Source organism: Gouania willdenowi, chromosome 21 (genome assembly GCF_900634775.1).
Source record: "Gouania willdenowi chromosome 21, fGouWil2.1, whole genome shotgun sequence".
Taxonomy (NCBI): domain Eukaryota; kingdom Metazoa; phylum Chordata; class Actinopteri; order Blenniiformes; family Gobiesocidae; genus Gouania; species Gouania willdenowi.
This window is the reverse complement of record NC_041064.1, coordinates 2765122-2786971: the sequence shown is the minus strand read 5'-3', so window position 1 is coordinate 2786971 and position 21850 is coordinate 2765122. Positions and strand designations below refer to the sequence as shown.

Below are 21850 nucleotides of genomic sequence, written 5' to 3'. Positions count from 1 at the left end.
TCTGTGGACTCTTTTGTCAACGCAGTGCATCGCACATTTGTAGATCCAAAGAAATGTGAAACGGGCAAAGAAATAGACGTTCCACCTCACAGAGTCGAGTAAGTTGACAAGTTCTCGTAAACAGTGCTGACTAATGATTATGTAGGACATGGGTGTCAAACTCATTTTAGCTCAGGGACCAAATACAAAGTAGTTCATCTTAAAGGTGCAGTATTATGAAAAATCACTTTATAATGGTTTAGCTACAGTGATATACATACCTTTAGCCTCATTCAGAGGGCCAAAGTTGAAAAAGTTCTGTTTTCTCCCTCCCTTGTCATTCCACATTTTGTAAAAAGTCAGCTCCAAATGGTCAAGTTGGAGTTTTGCCCCCTTATGAATCATAAGGGGGAAAGTCCTCCTGACAATCCTGACTCCTCCTACCCTATGTAAGAATGTGAGCTCCTCCCTCTCAAACTACCTCACAGCTAAAACAAACATGGTGATGGCAGGTTAATATTAATGTTAATACTGTATCTTTACGTTCAATATATAGTTAATCTGAATCAGTTTCACTTTTAGGGGCCCCTAATCGAATTGTGTCAGGCATAATCGTAATCTACGTAACGATATATCACACGACTATGTTCCCATAAATTTGGAAATTACCGGAAATGGGGGGTGTGCCCCCGGGCCCCGTTTAAAAAAAAAGGTCTCCGAACATCTCAGCATATTCATTCAGTATTCATACCAAACTCCATTCCGATCTAACGAGAACTAACGGAGTCGTCAATTGAAAAATGGGGCCCCCATGACATGTACGGTATAATGGGTAATTTTAACACATAAATATGTATAAATAACATGGGTAAAATGTAAATTTAACGAAAATTGCCTGTCGAACTAAGTTTTGAATTTTTGTGAATAGATTTCTGGCTATTTTTGTAGTCATATTGTGATTTTGGAGTGATTTTAAATAATTTAGTCTGTTTTTTTGTTTATTTTACTAAATTTTTTGTATTTTTGTGTGTTTACTATGGGGGCCGCCAGTTGTACGTCTGCACTAGACACTAGAAAAAAATGACCCTAGCCCCATGTAAACCCCATGTAAACCCCATATAAACCCCATGTAAACCCTTTGTAAACCCTATGTAAACCCCATGTAAACCCCATATAAACCCCATGTAAACCCTATGTAAACCCAATGTAAACCCTTTGTAAACCCTATGTAAACCCCATGTAAACCCCATATAAACCCCATGTAAACCCCATATAAACCCCATGTAAACCCTTTGTAAACCCTATGTAAAGCCCATGTAAACCCCATATAAACCCCATGTAAACCCTTTGTAAACCCAATGTAAACCCCATGTAAATGTTCAAATGGCAGTAAAAAGTTTCAAAAAGTCTTGAATTTGACTAAAACTGTAGGAACCCTGGCATATATTCTCATTTCCTCAAACATTTCCTCATAGGACTTGAAGTGTGAGCTCATAATAACGTTATATTATGATTATATTTTGAGTATGTTATTTTGTTTTGACATCTGAAGAGAAATAAAAGTGTTAATAATGGATTGAACCGTTCCTGAAAGCGGCTGAAATCTCATACAGTGAAACAATGGAGCCACCGTTGGAGTGTAACCACGATGCTGCTGAAAATACAAAGAGCTGAAATACAAACAAAGACAAAAAACCAGAGGCAGGAAAATACCATTAATATTAAGAAGCTTGTGTTGTAATAGAATCCAATTCCACAACCTGCAGCCTAACAAAGGCATTGTGCTTTTTCAAGGGGGAAATTAGCCCCCAGTGGCATTTAGCAAACAGACCTTGTGTGTCATTGTGAGCCATCTGAACTTTATAAAGAGGAAACCTTTCACGTTCTGTGTCTTATAACAATCCTGGGCTGAAAATGACTTTACACACATTGTTTAAAATGATAGAAAAGCTGACAATGAAAGTAGCGACTACTATAAAGTCTTCTGAACTCACCTGTGGAAACCATGACTGGTCTTTCACTGTCACTTTGTCGTTTTTTAACCTAAGGTTGGAAATAATGCCCAAACCGTGGAACAAATCATTTGTTGAAGCTCAGATGTTGATGAGTAGAAACCTCTTTTTGATTAGTCCCACCATGATGCAGCTGCTGGACCTTTGGCACAAGTCCTACAAGTAAGAAAACACTGTCTTTTTATTTATTACTCTTTTTAATTAGGTACTGCTTCGCTTCTCAGCAAGAAATATTTGGTTCATTCCAAATACTCGTAAGTTTTCTGTCCACTGTTTAACAAGGTTCCTTTAAGGGAGTTAGACTTCCATTATCTTTAAAGTAGCTTGACACTGATACTTGCGCTAATATTCTCATAATATTTAAAGTTCACTGTTACCAAATACCCATTGCATGCAATTGATTTGAATGGTGGCCTGACATTTGTTGTATTTTTTGGAATTGATTCAACCCTTATAAGCAAACTGTTTGCAGACATCTCCATCTGATCAACGTAGAGGAGTTTTGGAGCAGAAAGAAGTCATTTGAGCTGAACGAGTTTCAACAAATTGTCGGACATCAAGTTTACACCACCAGAGAATTCCTCCTTACAAAGTAAGTCCAGACTGCTGTTCATTACATACATCTCAACCTTGGGGTCAAGGACCCCATTTGGTGTTGTGAGACACTGGGAGAGGGTCACCAGATCCCTTCAAGAAACTATTGTTGCTTATTTTTACCCTACACAAAACCTGTTTTCATCACGTTTTTCTGCCATGCATTTTTGCTACATTACTTCCATTTCTGACACTTCTCCATTAAATTTCAGTGCCTTTTCTACACATTTTTTTCCACTTTCACAACAATTTTCAGCATTTATAAACCCTTTCCACCACTTTTCCACCTAATGTCACATATGTTGACCCATTATTGTGCCTTTCAACCTCTTTTCACCTAATTTCATGATTATTTTGACCAATTTAACCACATTCACGATTTGTCATGCCCATTTTTTGCCAGTTTAAACTAATTGTTCCAATATTCACACTTTTTACCACTTTTTCTGTCCATTTTTGGCCACTCAAATTTGCAAATTTGATCCAATTCCTGTGTTTTTTTAAACCCAATTTCTCCACCATTTTTTGTCACTTTTAACCCATTTTTATTTCTGATTAAAACAAGGATTTCTATCGTCAAGATGACTATACACTTTGGCCCAAATAATAGTAAACTTCCTGGATAACAGTGGATATTATTCAGATGAATAAATAAATGTGGTTATCACAGATTCATAGAACAATGGACCATCATTTTACTGACTTTATGGATGGACAACAAAAATCTCTCCCCTTTATCCCCCCTTATAGATGGTCCTGTCTCCACATGACTGTTCTTCAATGTTCATGTCTGTGTTCAACCACCTTCAGCTACAGTGGGGGTCCCTGCTCTCTGGAACCTTTATTTTCAGGGTTGAGAACCACTGACATACAAACATAGTGCTTGCGTTTGAGTATCTTTGCAGGACTCTTTGTCTGTGTCTTTTACAGAAGGCTTACTGTATTATCGGAATTGTATAAAAATCTTAGTCTTTGGGTTTTGTTTGCCTTCCCCATCTTAGATCAGACTTAAAAGTAGTTTTCTTTCCCTTTAGTTGGATTCCTGAAGTGCACGACATCTACTTTAACGGGTGCAGACGTAAAGTTCTGCCCGCCTCCAACAACGCGAGCAAACTGCAGTCGTTCTTCAACTGTGTGGCTGTGCTGATGAGCTCCCAACTACAGAGTCTGGTTTTAGACTCAATGAGTGATTACACGAACCTGGTCTCCAAACTCCTGGTATAATGGTTTGAACTGTTCATCCACTGCAATAAGTAAACACTATTAAATCCTGTTTGTATTTCCAATGACGACGTAGCACACACACCAAGCTGGTCCAGTATTTGTTGTGCACCTGATCCTGGAGGACAAAGAGATCAAGTTTGAGCCAGACTTCCAAATGTTTGAGGAGGTCTTGGTGAAGATCTATGATGTCATGCTTAGATCTGTCAGCATGTTTCCCCGTGTGGAAACCAAACTCTACCCTCAGTGGGTAAGTCAAGGACTTTTCTGCATCCATTCTAGTTTTTAAGTACATGCACATTCATATAAATTGTTTAGTGTGTTTTCTGAGTTTCCACAAAATGTCCCCCCAGCCAAGCTCCCAGTTTGGCAGCACCCTGAAACCAGTCGTCCTCCCAGAAATTGTTCAGGCTCAGCTGGAGCAGGTTCGCAGGGTGCTGTGGAGTGAGTCTGTTCAGCCAAAGGATTACGTCCACCATTACGATAAATACGCCAAACTGATAACAAGGCAGGCCGACGAAGACGTGCAGCAGTTTCTCAGAGAGCAGAACTCCTTCCAGGAAATGATGGAGGAAGTGATACGCTACCAGCATTTGGCTGATGAGATCCAGTACACCTCAGTTAGGGTAAAACCAGTGGTTTACTTTGCATTAAAAAAACTGGGTCAATGACGTATAAGGGTTCATTTGGTCTTTATTTTGAATAATATGTTAATCATTTATATTGTCTAGACAGAAATTGACTTTGGTCTCCTAATATGTTTCGATTGTCAACTTGCTGAGGAAAATAGGTTGAAATATGGCAAGTTTTATGTAGTTGCAGAAAAAAGTTAAAAATAGGCAAAAATGAGCTAAATTGTACCAAAAATATCCTTAGTTTCTTGAAGGCATCTTGCAAACCCCTCCTAGTGTCTCGCAATTTTTAGGTGTCACGTCATTGACCCATTTACTTTGTTAAAGGCTTGTCATCAGATGGGTGTTAAATTACATTAAAAGATTTCCATTTTGTACCATTATTTCAATCAGGTGGTACATCTTGGTATGTTTGAGATCCATTCTGAAAAGCTCATCCGTGTTCTTGTCAAGCGAGCTCAGGACCTACAGCAACAAGTGCTCGCAAAGATGTTACAGGACCATCAAGGAGCCAACGAGAAGTCAGAGAATAGCTCATCCCACTTTTTCTTCTTATTTGACACAAACACACAATTTTATTATGTTGAGAATGAAACCATGTCTTACAAATGATTGAGAAGGAAAGCGCAGTTTATGGGGATTTGATTTGAGTTACATCAAGCTTGCTCTGTGCAGGACTAACAAACCAGGCCATTACATTACAACACAAACTGGATAAATACCAGTGCAATAAGGCAGGAATAGTTTTTGAGATTTGTTATTACCTTTCTTTTTTTGACAGGCTCTGCAATGAGTTTGAAATGATTTCTGAAAAGGCTTTGAGCACACCGCCCGATACTCAAAAACTGATGGAACTCAAGGTGAGAACCTTCAATATTTGATATTTACTGATATTATTTACATCACAGGTCAGTACAGACATCTGTATTGGTATCATTTATCAATCCTCACTGAGTTTTAAATTGTTTTTATTCTTCTGACCTTGCTTTGGCCGACAGAAGCAAAAGACATAAAACATTTTCTCAGACTTCATACTGTATCTGTCTCACCTTGTTTGCTGTCTGGACAGTGACCTTGGCACTAGATGAAGACTTCTTCTTTCTCCACATCCAGGCCTACATTGATGAAGTGGAGGCGACAGAAATGCCAATGCTAGAGCAAAGGCTGGCTGATTCTATCGCACAGATGTGCTGCCTGATTGATTTTGTCACTCTCTCGACTCGGCACATGGATCTCAACGCTCAGACCGTCCACTGGTTTAAGCGCATGCAGTCCGTCTTTGAGGAACATCGTCAGATAGTTGCTGAAAAGACCAAGCAGTATCAGACGGGGCTTAAGGTCTGTGTCTCTTGTGGTGTTATGCAAGTGTGAAACTATTGATATGACGAGCACTGTGTTCCTGTTTGCTTCTAGTTGAGTCGCGAGCGCTTTGTGGAAGATCTACAAAGCTACAGTGTCCAAGTGGAGATGTTTAACAGCTTTGGAGACGTGGTCGATCTCAGCGATTACCTGAAAAAAGCTCAGGCCCTTAATGCCAACCTTGACCGGGCTATAGAAAAGGTATAGAACATTCTGAGGATATGAACTTTGTGGGTGAAAAAGGCATCTTGAGAAGTGTAGCTAACCTTTTACTGGGATTTCCACTGGATGCGTAACTACTCCACAACGTATCTGCTGCGTAATCCGCTGTCCCTCATTCCCCACTGCCTCTGTTTGTGATGCGTAACTGTTGCGGTGAGGATTCAGGAGATCTCGCTAATTCACTGCGTGATATAGTGAGTTGTAGTGAATACAAAGAGAACCACAAAGCCATATGAACAGTTCATTTTGTTCTTGGAGCAGAAGGAAATCGACTCAGTCCTGCCCTGTAGATCTTCAGCTTTTGTGGAGATTAATGTGATTCAACCATGGACTAGGTCAATATTTACTGTATATGTGAAGTACGATCCACTGCCCTGTCCAGGGTGTAGCCCCGCCCCCTAGCGCCTGAAGAAAGCTGGAGATTGGCACCAGCACACCTCCGCCACCCTGAAAAAGGAACAAGAGGGTCGGAAAATGGATGGAAATACGATCCGCTTTGAACACAAAGTATTTTTAATTTTTTTTAATAGACCAAATGTTTTAGTCTGTATGCACTACTTCCTGTCCCGCACGAGCAGATCTTTGGTGAATTTATAAATCAAAAATAGAAGGTCTGCGTATCTATTGTGGAGGGCGCCAGACTGAGTCGTTACGCAGCAGTGACGGACCACATACGCATGCGGTAGAAATTGACGCATTGACTTGAATGGAAACGTATCAGCTCCACCTCTGTGATGCAGCAGTTACTCATTGGAAATGTATGATGCAAATTTTGTTGCATTGATAGCAAAAGTAACACTTGCCAACTTGTGGCACCTTCTGCTTCTGTTTATTTCACTTTTATCTCGACATATTATTTCTGCTTCAAACCCTTATTTGAGTTTGTATGTGTTTATTGTCATTTATTAATTTACTAAATGAATCAACTGGTCTCACTCTTGCCTTTTTTTTCCCTTGTAAAGATTAATGAGTTGAATTTGGAGGAGGAGGCCTTTGGTTGGTCTGTGTCTCAGTATCCACAGAGGAAGGAGGTCCATGATAGGTTGATGCCATACCTCCAGCTTTATGAAACAGCGTCTTCATTCTTAGAGCAGCATGATCGGTGGCTCCACGGACCGATATCTGGTGTGTCCCCAGACAAGGTATGGAGAGCGGACATTTGCTTTACCTTGTTTACAGCAGTGGTTCTCAAACTTTTCAGTCTGTGACCCCCAAAATAAAGATTCCAGAGATCAGGGCCCCCCACTGTAGCTGAAGGTGGTTGAACACAAACATGAACATTGGAAGAACAGTCATGTGGAGACAGGACCATCTATAAGGGGGAATAAAGTGGAGAGATTTTTGGGGTCCATCCATAAAGTCAGTAAAATGATGGTCCATTGTTCTATGAATCTGTGATAACCACATTTATTTATTCATCTGAATAATATCCACTGTTATCCAGGAACGTTTATTATTATTATAGTCATCTTAAAGATGGAAATCCTTGTTTTAATCAGAAATAAGTGTCAAAGTAGCAAAAATGCATTAAAAGGAGCAAAAATATGGCAAGAAAAAGTTACGAAAATAGGTTAAAATATAGCAAGTTTTGTGTAGTTGCAGAAAAAGGGGCTCAAATTGTTCATAAAAAATTTTCTAGTTTCTTGAAGGCATCTGATGACCCCCTCCCAGTGTTGCGTAACCCCAAATGTGGTCCTGACCCCAAAGTTAAGAACCCCTGGTATACAGAACAAACTGACCAATATTTTATTTCTCCACCTAATTACCTAACTTAGGTGGAGGCTGACATTGGGAACTTCTGGAGAACCCTTTACAAGCTGGAGAAAAGCTTCAGTGAGGTCCCCAGTGCCCTGAACATTGCCACCACCATAAAGGCTAAAGTGGACGACTTTAAGGAACACATTCCGATGGTGCAGGTATAACCAACAGAGCGCAGCACTGACTCTTTCTCTTGCTCTGTTTCTTACATAAAACAACTGTTTTTCAAAGGTCCTGTGCAACCCTGGCCTACGCCAGCGCCACTGGGACGCCATGTCGGAGCAGGCAGGCGTTGCCCTGATGGCGGATGGGAGTGCCTGCGTGGCTCATTTTCTGTCCATGCATTTGGAAGAACACTTGAGTAGTTTTGAAGGCATCAGTGAGGCGGCCAGCAAAGAGTTCTCACTGCAGAAAGCCATGGAGAAAATGTCCAGCGAGTGGAGCCACGTGGAGGTTAATCTGTTAGCGTACAGAGAGACAGGAACCTCTATTCTGTCAGCCATGGATGAAATACAGATGCTGCTGGATGATCACATTGTGAAGACACAAACCATGAGAGGCTCTCCGTTTATTAAACCCTTTGAGACAGAAATACGGTAAGAAAGTGAAGGAAATTTTTTTAACTTTTTTTTAATCACTATTACACTTTAACTGAATATACTGTATATGAAAGGTGAATGGGACAGATTTGAACACAATACTTGAATGCCGATTTGATTTATATATTACGATTTAATCGTAACAATTATTGCGATTTTATCGTCTTTATTTTCCTTATCCAAAGACAAAAGTTGAATCGTACACTTCTGGACATAATATGCCTATGACCAGATATGGGGGAAAAAAATAATAAATTACATGTTCAATTAAAAGAGTATTTTGGGGAGAAATATCGATTTTTAACATCATCACAAAAAAAAAAAATCAATAGAGAAAATTATATTCTGGGGGAGAAATATGGATTTTTAATACTGTCACAAAATATATAAACAAGTAAAATAATTTCATAAAGAAAAAAAATGTTCTGGAGAGAAATATTTTTAATGTCACAAAAAATGTAAAAATAAATAAATCACGACATTTCGCAAATCGTTATATTTTCCCACCCTAGTAAAATATGTAACAGACACATATTTAGGTCATACTAATATTAGCTCATTAATTTAGCTGCAGCGAGACTTAAATCTCTTTAATGACTTCCCATATAATCATGTGCACTGAAAATAGTGCTTGAAATGGAAGTTTTGGAATTATTGTTTTGTGAATTAATTTTGGTAATCATTGTGTGAAACTGGAAAGCTAATTTTCACACATTTCATATTTTAGAGAATGGGAAGGCAAGTTGCTGCTCCTCCAGGAGATCCTTGATGAGTGGTTGAAGGTTCAGACCACATGGCTTTACCTGGAGCCTATATTCAGTTCCCCAGACATCCTGAATCAAATGCCTGAAGAGGGACGTCGTTTCCAATCTGTCGACAAAACATGGAGAGAAATCATGACTCAAGTTTCTCTGGTAAGTTGCTGAGTCACAGTTAAAGGGGGAGGAGTTTATTATTGGTGACATCCAATACTTCCTTCTTAACGTGACATGGCAAAAAGATTCCGTTTGAACAATTTGAGCCTATTTTTGCTTTTTTTTTACCGTTGTTCTCCAACGACACCAAACTTGACACATTCAAACCTATTTTTATAACTTTTTCTTGGAATATTTTCGCTCTTTTTAATGCATTTTTGCTACATTACTCCCATTTTGGACACTTCTCCATTACATGTCTTTTTCCATTTTAAAGAGATGTTCAGCCCGTTATTTGCCAGTTTAAATTATTTGTACCAATATTGACACTTTGAACCCTTTTTACTATTTTTAAGATAGTTAGTAATTTTATATTCTGATGTGATAATATTGTCTTGTGTATACATTTAAGTTCTTAGATTTAGGAAAAGTCGTGAGTTATAATGCGAACCAATCTGGCAGGGGATGTTGATGACTATGTTTTCTTGTTTAATGTTTTCATCACATTTTACTGCCATATTTTTGCTCTTTTTAATGCATTTTTCCTACATTACTCTTATTTCTGACAGTTCTCCATCAAATTTTAATGTTTTCTGCAAATACTGTAATTTCCACTTTCTTGACATTTTCAGTACTTATAAACCCTTTCCACCACTTTTCCACCTAATGTTGCATATGTTAATGTCGCTTTTAACCTCTTTTCACCATATTTCATGCTTTTTTTGACCAGTTTAACCAAATTCCGATTTGTCATGCACATTTTTTGCCAATTTAAACTAATTGTTCCAATGTTCACACTTTAAACCCGTTTTACAACGTTTTCTGTCTGTTTTTTAGCCTCTAATTTGCAAATCTTAACTAATTGCTGTAGTTTTTAAAATCTTATTTCACCATCAATTTCTGTCACTTTTAACCCATTTTTATTTCTGGTTAAAACAAAGATTTACATCTTTAAGCTGACTATATACTATGGCTCAAATAATAGTCAACGTCCTGGATAACAGTGAATATTATTCATATAAATAAATAAGGTTGTGCATGCTACACTGATTGGTTTGTTGGATTTAAGACAAAAAATCATTAAAATAAACAAAAAATGGCACAAATTGTCCTTTTTCAACTTGAAATCATGACCTTCGTTTTGTTTTTTTTATTTGCCTGATACTCACCTTTATGAATTTTGACTATAGGAGACTAAAGTGAGACAGTTTCTAAAGCTTTCATTTTGTACAAAAATTGTGTTCGTTAGTCCCAGACGGAGAACTCTCAGACAGCTAGGGCACCATGAACTGAGACTAAAGCGAACTGCTGAACTACTAAAAGTGATCGCAGAGATGAAAAGTGATGTGCAGACATAGAACTAAAGGGAAGTTTCAGACACAGTGGAAGAAGGAATGGACAATTAGACAGAGACAATGACAAAAAAAAAGCATCAAATCAGTTGTTAAAGTAGCAAGAAAAGGACAGAGAGTGAGGGTCGCACTGCTTTTCACAAACCGTTTCCCAAAGGTAATTTGCGTCCTCAGTGGAGCTGAAACGAGACACATCAATTTCAGACTCTGTCCTCCAGAAAGCCAGCCTGACTGCACCAAATAGAAATTATGGATTTTGTCTGGAAGGGGGGCAGAGGTGTTTGGAGCCCCGAAGAAAATGAGGTCACAAAGGGACAGGATGCCTCTACAACACCGTGCCTGGATGGGAACCATATCAGTTACTGCGGGCAGTGTGTTTTTAATATGGAGCTCTGATAAGAATCAAATTTATCCACAGTTGAAATGATTACTGACAAACCTAAACCTGCTCCTCTCAACACCATCCAAAGACTGTCCTCCAACAAAGAAACACATCACTGAGATTGTCCCAACGCAAAATGGTCCTAAACTCAAGGTTCAGGGGCCCAAACCAGCCCTTCAAGGCATTTAATGCACAGGTTCTTAACCTTGGGGTCGCAAGACACTGGGAGGGGTTTGCCAGATGCATTGAAGAAGCTAGCACTATTTTTTGAGGCAATTTTTGCTTATTTTTACCCTTTTTCTTCAACAACACCAAACTATTACCTTTTCTTACAATTATTTTGCTCCTTTTAATGCATTTTTGCTATATTTCTCCCATTTTTGACACTTCATCAAATTTCAATGTCTTTTTTGCAAATTTTTTCCACTTTCAAGACATTTTGGACACTTAAAAACCCTTTCCACCACTTTTCCACTTAATGTTGCATATGTTGATCCATTGTTGTCACTTTTAACCTCTTTTCACTATATTTAATGGACATTATTTGACATTTTAAACTAATTGTTGACAATATTGCACCATCTTTTCCATCATTTTTTGGTCACTTTTAACCCATTTTATATATGATTAAAACAAGGATTTATATCATTAAGATGACTATACACTTTGGCCCAAATAATACTAAACTTCCTGGTTAACAGTGAATTTTATTCAGATAAAAGAATAAATGTGGTTATCACAGATTCATAGAACAATGCACCATCATTTTGCTGACTTGACTGAGAATCAATGAACACGACTTCATACCAATTTTTTTTTTTTTTTTTTCAGCTGAGAGAAGTTGTTTTGGGGTTTTGTTACTCTTTTAGTAAAACTAAATAAAAATAATTGCAATTAAGCTTTGAATCAATTCCAGGAGGAGAAGTAGTGAACATGTGGATTTTTATTGCTGATCAAATCTGTCTTGGCTGAGGAATTGCAGTGTTTGGGGTCTAATTATTTTTGGATGTCCTTTCCGCAGGTCATTTCATAGCATCCCCAACGGGCCCAAAGACATTCTGTGACTAATTACGATAGAGCTCGAGGAGTTACTCATTTTCAATGCAGTTCTTTCTGTCTTTGAAAAGTCATTGCTTTGCTGCCTCCAATGGATAAAGATTACCTTTTTCTATTTGGTTCTTAAAGAAATCAAAGAGACGAAAGCGTTCCCATGTCAGTTGACATTCAGATTCTAATTGTTTTACATGTAAAATGCGATGTAATTAGTTTAAGGCCTCATCGTCTCTTTCCATTACATGCTACATAAGTCTTGGGTTATGTATGGAAAATGATGTTAGTTCACTGTAGCATGTAAGCAGTTACATCATTCTTCAGACACATACTTATTGAAAAGCTGACGAAACCACACATTATCCCTGTGCCTCCATAACGCTGATCAACAGTGCATGGAATTAAAATCATCCCAATGACATATTTAGACAGAACATGCAGCCCCCTGCACAGCACTCTTACGCTCAAATAACATGTAGTGTAATGCAGGGCTTGGCAACCGGTGGTCCGTGGGACACATGCGGCCCCCAAGACAAAGATACAAAATAACTCCAAAGATACACGAAAGGACTGAATATACACAAAATCAGAGGAAAAGAATAGAACCCCTATTATTACTACAAAAATACTCAAAAAGACAACAGAATTACACAAAATAACGCTACAAAATTACCAAACCATACAAAATTACTCCATAAATACATAAATCTACAGCAGAATTACATAAAATGACATGGAATTACACAAAAAAACTAGATTTTTCAAAAAATGAACAAAAAAAATATCATTAGAATAACACTGGACATACAAAACTTAAAAAACACACAAAACAAGAGCAATCAGAGACACAACAACATCCTCTAAGCTCCAAATCTGCTCTTTGCCACATATTGGCAGTTATCTGGATCAATGATTCTGATCATTGTGCCATGAACAGGCTTGTTACATATTTCTATCATTTCTTCATTAAAAATGATATCCAGAATCAGTATATTGATCCGTATCACTTTTGAATTTTCCATGGCCTAATGTCTGTCTTTCGTTAGAATTTTGTCAAAATCTCTGAAGAACTTTTCACATAATCCTGATTCCTGCTATAAATACACAAATAAATAAATGCCGGTGAAAATATGACATTCTTGATGGCAATAATGACTCAACAAAAACACAAAGGAATAGAAATTTCACAAAATGAATGACACAGATCATACAAAAGGACTCTAAAGATATAAAAAATTACAACAAAAATGCACATGAAACTTAACTCCAGCACTGATCGCTTTGATGTTTTGAAACATCAAAGTGATCAGCAGATGCCTCTGACGAAGACTGGCTGTTGACAGTCGGAACATGTCAGGAGATCAAAGTGAATTTCCTGATGAACAGTTGTCTGAATAAATTAAACCTGAACATATTACACATAAACCTTTATAGTTTCCTGTGTTAATGCTCAGATTGGTCTTTATTCTAAATGCTGATATCATTGTTAGTCATATTTAGGCATACATCATACATCCTATTTTTGTGTCCTGATTAAAGCATTCCATGTCTGGTGACAGCAGACTTATCATTCAATTTAATGCAATTTAACACCTGATGACAAGCCTGTAATAAAGTAAATGGGTCAATGATGTGACTCGTAAATATTCTGTCCAACTGCATTTCTTTTTGCTATAAAAAAGTTTGAAATGCATAAAAAAAATATATATATTTATACATATATATATATATATATATATATATATATATATATATATATATATATATATATATATATATACGTTGTAACTTAGTACTGGGGTTTTCAACTTTGGGGTCAGGACCACATTTGGGGTCGCGAGACACTGGGAGATGGTCACAAGATGCCTTCAAGAAACTAAAAATATCTTTTTCAGCATATTGAGGCCATTTCTGCTTTTTTTTTTTTTACCCTTTTTCTGCAACTACAGCAAACTTGCTGTATTTTAACCTATTTTCATCACTTTTTCTTGCCATATTTTTCCATCACTTTTCCAATCCTCTTCCCCTCAGGCTGTGTTACTGTGGTCAACCACTAGGGGCTGCTCAGGATCCACCAACATTGCAGCATTCTTCATTTATTACCTTTCCCCCCTCAAATGAGTTTATTGTTTATTTCCATCACATATTCTCATTTAAAAACAAGGCCAAATAATAGCTTTAGATGATTTATTTCCATTCACCTGTTTAGTTTTAACCATGCATTACACTGCACGAGTGCACGGTTGTCCTTAGAGTTACAGTTTAGAAGAAATGATTGGCACAGTGTTGATAGTAATGAAGTCAGCCAATACAAAAACCCAACTATTCCAGTAATAATGAGAGGGTGACTCAATTAGTTTCACGCAGAAGTAAAACTGAATTGTCAAAGGTGTTTTTGTGTGTGTGTGTGTGTGTGTGTGTCAGGAGAGAACAAAGACGTGCACTTTTTCCTGCCGCTGTTCTTCTTTTTTTCCACTCTACAATGTAGAGTCGCCGTATCAGCCGTGGACAGTCGCCGCCTTCCATTGAAGCCGTCTGTCTGCTGCATAAAAAATACTACATTATCACACAATGAAACATTGTTATCATTCAATACGCTCCTGAATAGCTTCACGCTGGTGCGGTGAATGTGAAAACGGACCTCTTATTGTATTGTCCTGCTTTAAGAATGAGCCAAAGCCACAAGTGTGATGAAATCTGAAACGCTATAGGATCATTATTCATCAGAAACCATTTGTTGGGGGTAATTGTACTATTATATCAGCTCAGAATTCTTTTGTCTACAGATTACCTGCTTTGTGTTTGACCCTGATAATCAATCTTTTTTGATGATTCTGTCCCTATTTTATTTGTATTTACTAGTGCAATGCAGGTCGAAAGTATGTGTTGCTATAGAAAAGTGGGAGGTTCAGTAGCTTTTTCATGGATGGCCAAATGAGGTTGTGTTTGAAGGTGTGATGTCAGGGACAGTTGGGTTTGTTGTGAAATGTATAGTGATAACTATTGTGTTTTCATGTATTTAAATGAATAAAATCGGAAAAAGCAACGCACCAGCATGAAGTTATGTCCGTAGAAACACCTTTACATGGGAGCTTTAATTCCTTCAGAGTAAAAGTTAAACTGACCTTGCAAACACTTCATTCCTAATGCAAATTTAATTCTGAATTAAACACACGCGCACGGTTCACCCAAAGCGAGCAAAAAGTGAAGCCATTCCAGCGGAGACAGGCCGCATCCAACATGGCCAACTGCGCCGCCGCCACCCGGTGATCAAGGTGATCAAAGCCAGCAAAGGTTCATCAGTCCTACCTCCACAGTGATGATGTCATCAGTATTACGTCAACAATGATGATGTCATCAGTCCCAGCTCTCCAGTGATTGGCTCTGGTGCGCATGTGACCCTGCTGATTCCGGGGGACAATTTTATTAAATAATTTATGAACGGTGTCATTGCAGTCCAAATAAAATCGACGTCGCACACCTTCGAACCAAGCAGCAGCCATGTTGAAAGTCTCAGGTTATTCTGATCCTGATCTACAGGGATATTTGAGGCACACACACACACACACACACACACACACACACAGACAGGCAGAGATTCCTTGCTTTATTGATAGATAGATAGATAGATTGTCTCCTATTTAATTGAAAACTTTTCTAATTAGCACATTTAACCTCATTCTTTACTGTTGAAAATTGTCTATTTAAATGAAATCTCTTAAAGTGAGAGATTTCCACGTTTACTCAAAAACAAGAGCAGAAAAACTTTTGTTCCACTTGCACTGGTTAAGACTAAGAGTTGTCAGAAAAGCTCATTCACTCAATGAGACCTGTGTAAATGACCTGAAATTAGTTTGTGAAGTCTGTTCTAACTCTTGTTCTTATTGTTGTTGTAGGACAGGCACGTTTTGATTGTCATAGAAATCGATAACATGTTGGACAAGCTTAAAAAGTCCAATGAATTACTGGACATGATCCTCAAAGGTCTCAATAAGTACCTGGAGAGGAAACGTCTTTATTTCCCTCGCTTCTTCTTCTTGTCCAACGACGAGCTGCTGGAAATCCTTTCTGTGACCAAAGATCCAACAAGGTGAAGTATTTTTTATTATTGTTGTTGGCATTTTAAAACATTAGCCATGTTGTAAATGTCATACTAATGTAGTCTATACTCATTCTAAGTTTGACATCAAAATGAATATGTAGTGCGTTCACATTAGAAAGTATGTAAAGATTATGTGAGAGATTACCTGGATGTATATTATATGGCAGATGTGTCAAATTCAAGGCTCAGGGGCCAATTCCGGTCCTTTTAGAGCATCCAATTCGGCCCGCAGGATAAAATAAAAATGATAGAAAACATGAATTATTGTATAAATTACCAAATAATTCAGTTGTCCAGATATCTCAAAGTCACCAACTCCACAATATTTTTAGGGGCTTGCATTTTTCTTTTGTTTATATCACATGAATTCAGTTGTTTTTATTTACTACCAATTTCTCTCAAACCATTCCACAAATTTCCTTTGAATTACACAAGAATTGGTAACAAAATCAATATTTCTTTAAGTGAATAGAACTGATATTGAAAACTAGGGCACAATAATGTTAATTTAGTTCTTGAAGGTAAAATCGTCCTGGCACCAGCTTCAAGCTAAAAATCAAACACACTCTTTTATAAAATAAAAACATCTCTTCTTGTCTTCCATTATTTTTTTTTAACTCTTTTGTAAATAGGGCTCTTATTTTGAAGTTAACAGGAAGTTTTGCCAGTAGCACAATGGAGGGTCTCTGAAAATGTGTGAATAAAATGTGTCTACGTGATTTTTATGGATGAAATTAGCACATGTTGATATTCTACTTGGTCACTTTCTCACTTCAAATGTTTTCAGAACTTTCAAAGTAAAGGTGTGATTCAGGTTTTTGTCCTTGTAGATTCCAAATGCATTTTGGGTAATTTGGAAGTATGATTCAGTATGATATAGTGCTTTACAGAATTAAGGCATTATTCTTTCACTCCACACTTAGTGGTGGTAAGCTACTATTGTAGCCACAGCTGCCCTGGTGCAGACTGATGGAAGCGAGGCTGCCATAGTGCGCCATTGGCCCCTCCCACCACCACCAACACTCACTCACACACTACATTCATACTAGGCAAGGTGGGTGAAGTGCTTTGCCCAAGGACACAATGACAGATACACATTAAACACAACATAGGCATGTGGACTGAGTCATTTTTATTCACACTGACAGGTGATATTTCACCTCATAAAAATGTATTGATAAATTAGAAATAAAAGCAGTCTTTTTGTGTCATTAACTCCTCTGAATTCATTCATTCATGAAGTGTTCATATGTGCACTGAGAGCTTTCCACGGAGCTCACAGCGTAAAGTACAATCACACACTTATGAAAGCAAGTAGAGCTTTAATAGTTCGGATATTAATGTTGTGTCATTATTCCGTAATGTAAAGCCGTGAAAGTGAAGCCGTATATATTTCCATCCATCCATCCATTTTCTTACCCGCTTATTCCCGTTTAACAGGGTCGCGGGGGTCTGCCGGTGCCAATCTCCGGCTCTCATAGGGCGCTTGGCGGGGGTACACCCTGGACAGGGCGCCAGTCCATCACAGGGCAACACAGACACAGACAACCATTCACTCTCTCATTCACTCCTATGGGCAATTTAGAGACTCCAATCAACCTTACAGTCATGTTTTTGGATTGTGGGAGGAAGCCGAAGTACCCGGAGGAAACCCACGCAGCACGGGGAGAACATGCAAACTCCACACAGAAAGGACCCAAGTGTCCACCCCAGGGCTTGAACCCAGGACCTTCTTGCTGTGAGGCGGACGTGCTAACCACTAAGCCACCGTGCGCCTTGCCGTATATATTTTTAATTACTAAAGCAGTTCCATTGTGCTTCTCTCTGTTAGAGTGCAGCCGCATCTGAAGAAGTGCTTTGAAGGCATCGCCAGCGTAGCGTTCACTGACGTTCAGGACATTACACACATGAGTAGCAGCGAGGGGGAAACGGTGCAACTCCTGGAGATCATTTCCACCTCCAAAGCCAGAGGCCAAGTGGAAAAATGGCTCCTGGAGCTGGAGAGTGGCATGACCGCCTCACTGCATAAGGTGTGAATTATGGTGACAGCGTGATGTTGTTATATCCAGAATATTGTGATTCTCTGCCTTCTGCTTCACATCAACCATGACAGGTTTATAAAATACTGCTCACAGCACTAAGTACAAGTGGAAACCCATTGTGTCTGTGGTCCCTGACAGGTGATAGCAGATGCAATCGAGGCGTACCCTAGAGAGCTGAGGACCAACTGGGTGTGTGCGTGGCCAGGCCAGGCCGTGTTGTGTGTGTCACAGGTTTACTGGACAAGAGAGATCCACCAAGCTTTTAAATCAGGAAAGATAGTGAGTAACTCTTAGGTATCATTTCATTTAACTTCACAATACCTTCGGTAAGTCACACTGACTTTATATAAACCAGAGGTTCTCAACCATTTCAGCCCATTGAACATTGAAGAACAGTCATGTGGAGACAGGGCCATCTATAAGGGGGCATAAAGGGGAGAGATTTTTGTAAATCTGTGATTTATTTATTCATCTGAATAATATCCACTGTTATCCAGGAACTTTACTATCATTTGCTCCACAGTATATAGTCATCTTAAAGATAGAAGTCCATGTTTTAATCAGAAATAAAATGGGTGTAAAAGGTGGGGAAATGGGATTTTTAAAAACCACAGAAATTGGTTAAAAGAGGCCAAAAACGGACAGAAAAAGTGGTAAAAAAGGGTTCAAAGTGTCAATATTGGAACAATTTGTTTAAATTGGCAAATAATGTTCGTGACAAATTTCGAATTTGGTTAAATAGGTTAAAGAGGTTAAACCTGTCAATAATGGGTCAACATATGCAACATTAGGTGGGAAAGTGGTGGAAAGGGTTTTTAAGTGCTGAAAATGTCTTGAAAGTGACCAAAATGGTTTAAAAGTTGGTGAAACAGGTTTTTAAAAACCACAGAAATTGCAATAAAATAAATCAATTTATTTTATTGCAGTAACAAAACATGCATTGCTGTCTCATAATGATTGCACTTCTTGTAGTGTTGACCTTTGACAGCATGTGCAGACAAGTAAGAAAAAAGAAAAGAAATTGGTTATAATTTCCAAAAACAGACAGAAAAATTGTCAATATTGGCTTAAAAGTGTCAGAAATGGTGGGAGGGGCGTTGGGGTGATGTAATTAAAAAAGTAGGAACAATTACTTTGAACTAGCAAATAATGGGCAAGACAAATGTGGTTAAATTGACAAAAATAACCATGAAATATGGTGGAAAGAGACAATAATGGGTCAACATCTGTGACATTAGGTGGAAAAGTGGTGGAAAGGGTTTATAAGTGCTGAAAGGATTAAAAGGAGCAAAAATATGGCAAGAAAAAGTGATGAAAATGGGTTAAAATATTAAAAGTTTAGTGTAGTTGAAGAAAAAGGCTAAAAATAAGCAAAATAAGGACTGAAATTGTCATGACCCCAAATCAGGCCTGTCTCCTCTGGTGGTTTACTGATGTCTTCCTCAGGCCTTGGACGCCTGTCTGGAGCAGAACAACCAACAGATCGATGACATCGTGGCCCTTGTTCGTGGAACGCTGTCCAAACAGAACCGGGTCACCCTGGGGGCCCTCGTGGTCCTGGACGTCCATGCCAGGGATGTTTTAGCCACGCTGGTGCACAAGGGAATAAGTGACGAGAACGACTTTGAGTGGCTGAGCCAGCTGCGCTACTACTGGGTGGTAAGTGTGAGTGTGTCGATGGTTTAGTACACACTACACACTACACTGACTGTGTGATGTCATGAGCAGGAGAATCACCTCCAGACCAGGATGATCAATGCTGGTTTACCGTATGGATATGAATATCTGGGTAACACCCCCCGTCTGGTCATCACCCCACTCACTGACCGCTGCTACCGGTAAATCTACCGCAGGAGATGACTCCTAAGACACCACATTATGTCTCATATCTAATGTTAGGTGTCTGAGTTAAAGCTAAATACATTTGTAGTGTAGTTAGCATACTGTTATTAACTTTTCTTTTTGCATCTCACTGTATTTTACATCTTCTTACTTCAATGTTCAATCAGAATATGGCCAAATGTTATTCTTATAAAAGCTTATTATTATTATGGGAATTCTGTTGTTATCCTGGACGTTCTTCTTCTTCTTCTTTGTATTTTTCTTATTCTTCCTTTTCTTTTTTGTATTTTTCTTCTTGCTTTTCTTCTTTTTCTTCTTCTTCCTTTCCTTGTTTGACTTCTTCTTGTTCCTTTTCTTTGCATTCTTCTTGTTTGTATTCATTTTTCTTTTTCTTTGCCTTTATATGTGTTTTCTTCTCCTTCATTTTTTTCTTCATATTCTTTGTCCTTTTATTCACATTCTTCTTCTTCTTCTTCTTCTTCTTCTTCTTCTTCTTCTTCTTCTTCTTCTTCTTCTTCTTCTTCTTCTTCTTCTTCTTCTTCTTCTTCTTCTTCGTACTTAAAAAAAAAAAATAGGCTCTCATTCCAGATTTATTTCTGATAAACTATTTGGGGAAAAAAGGAAATAAACACAGGTGAACTATGAGAAATCCTTTGGGATTAATAACAAGTGTTTATGTATATTTGCATTTGTGGTCCTTTTCCTGTTCTTCAGCACCTTGTTCGGTGCGCTCCACCTCCACCTGGGAGGAGCCCCCGAAGGCCCGGCCGGCACCGGGAAAACGGAGACGACCAAAGACTTGGCCAAAGCTGTGGCCAAGCAGTGTGTGGTGTTTAACTGCTCTGATGGACTGGACTACATCGCTCTGGGAAAGTTCTTCAAAGTGGGTGAATTCTCGGAACCAACCTAAGCTACTCTGTCCCATTTTACTTTGGAATGACACACACGTTTTCCCAGGAATGTCCTGCTGCTCTAACTATTAACACATCAAAGATAGAAGGGACAGGAATGTCTTTATTTCCTCTCATACATTGTCACATTTTATTTTTCTCATTTCATGGAGTTCAGTAGTGCAGCCGTGTGTGTTCCATAGTGTGGAAAACTTCACACCATCTGAACAGTGTGATTCTCTTTACAATCTTGACGTGTAAAAAGTGTGAAAGACTGAATTTAATCTGGTGAAAGTGGGATTGGACTTCACTGATGCTCACTACAGACACCGTTTTATAACTTCTTCTGTCACGCCCCGTTAAAGAGACGGGATTGGTTGGTTCATAGCTGACCTTCCCTTCTTTACCCCAGTGGATGCTTCAGCAGATCCAGCCATGCTTTATTATTGTTACACTGGATTCCGTGGACTTTTTTTTCACTAAAAATTGTTTCTCTTAAAGTGATCATCAACCAAAAGCACAAAATCTGCTAAAATGAAATCAATTCATCTTCACTAGTGTGAATAAATTTAAAGCTACAGATGCAATAAAAAGCACTTTAAATGTACCGTGATGTAGTGATTACTCAAGGATATGATCCATTCACGTAAGTCACACTGGTTTGATGAGGTTATATGGTTCCGATGGATTAGATTAGATTCCATGTTGTTAAGGTTTTATTTATACAGACAACTTTTTTTTAGAAAATTTACTTTGAAACTGATTGTTTTATGTGTCATTTTGCCTATATTTCTGTTCATTTGTGTATTTTTTTGAGTCATTTTTATGTATTTTTGTTGTCCTTTTGTTTATTTTTCTGTCATTTTGTTTGTTTGGAGTAATTTTGTTCATTTTTTGTAT

General features: G+C 38.3%; 1 protein-coding gene across 1 annotated transcript in view; it reads left to right on the top strand.

Annotated features, from left to right (window-relative positions):
* Positions 1-21850, top strand: part of dnah7 (dynein, axonemal, heavy chain 7) — a 95052-nt gene that overhangs the window by 3621 nt on the left and 69581 nt on the right. Inside the window, exons 6-25 of the mRNA XM_028436073.1 lie at positions 26-98; positions 2028-2153; positions 2464-2583; positions 3620-3803; positions 3883-4056; positions 4160-4432; positions 4832-4959; positions 5220-5298; positions 5552-5776; positions 5852-5998; positions 6982-7161; positions 7795-7935; positions 8009-8373; positions 9104-9290; positions 15971-16164; positions 18008-18206; positions 18357-18497; positions 19665-19877; positions 19947-20056; positions 20775-20943. Of these exons, the coding sequence (XP_028291874.1) occupies positions 26-98; positions 2028-2153; positions 2464-2583; positions 3620-3803; positions 3883-4056; positions 4160-4432; positions 4832-4959; positions 5220-5298; positions 5552-5776; positions 5852-5998; positions 6982-7161; positions 7795-7935; positions 8009-8373; positions 9104-9290; positions 15971-16164; positions 18008-18206; positions 18357-18497; positions 19665-19877; positions 19947-20056; positions 20775-20943 (3428 nt within the window). The remainder of the gene's footprint in view (positions 1-25; positions 99-2027; positions 2154-2463; positions 2584-3619; positions 3804-3882; positions 4057-4159; positions 4433-4831; positions 4960-5219; positions 5299-5551; positions 5777-5851; positions 5999-6981; positions 7162-7794; positions 7936-8008; positions 8374-9103; positions 9291-15970; positions 16165-18007; positions 18207-18356; positions 18498-19664; positions 19878-19946; positions 20057-20774; positions 20944-21850) is intronic.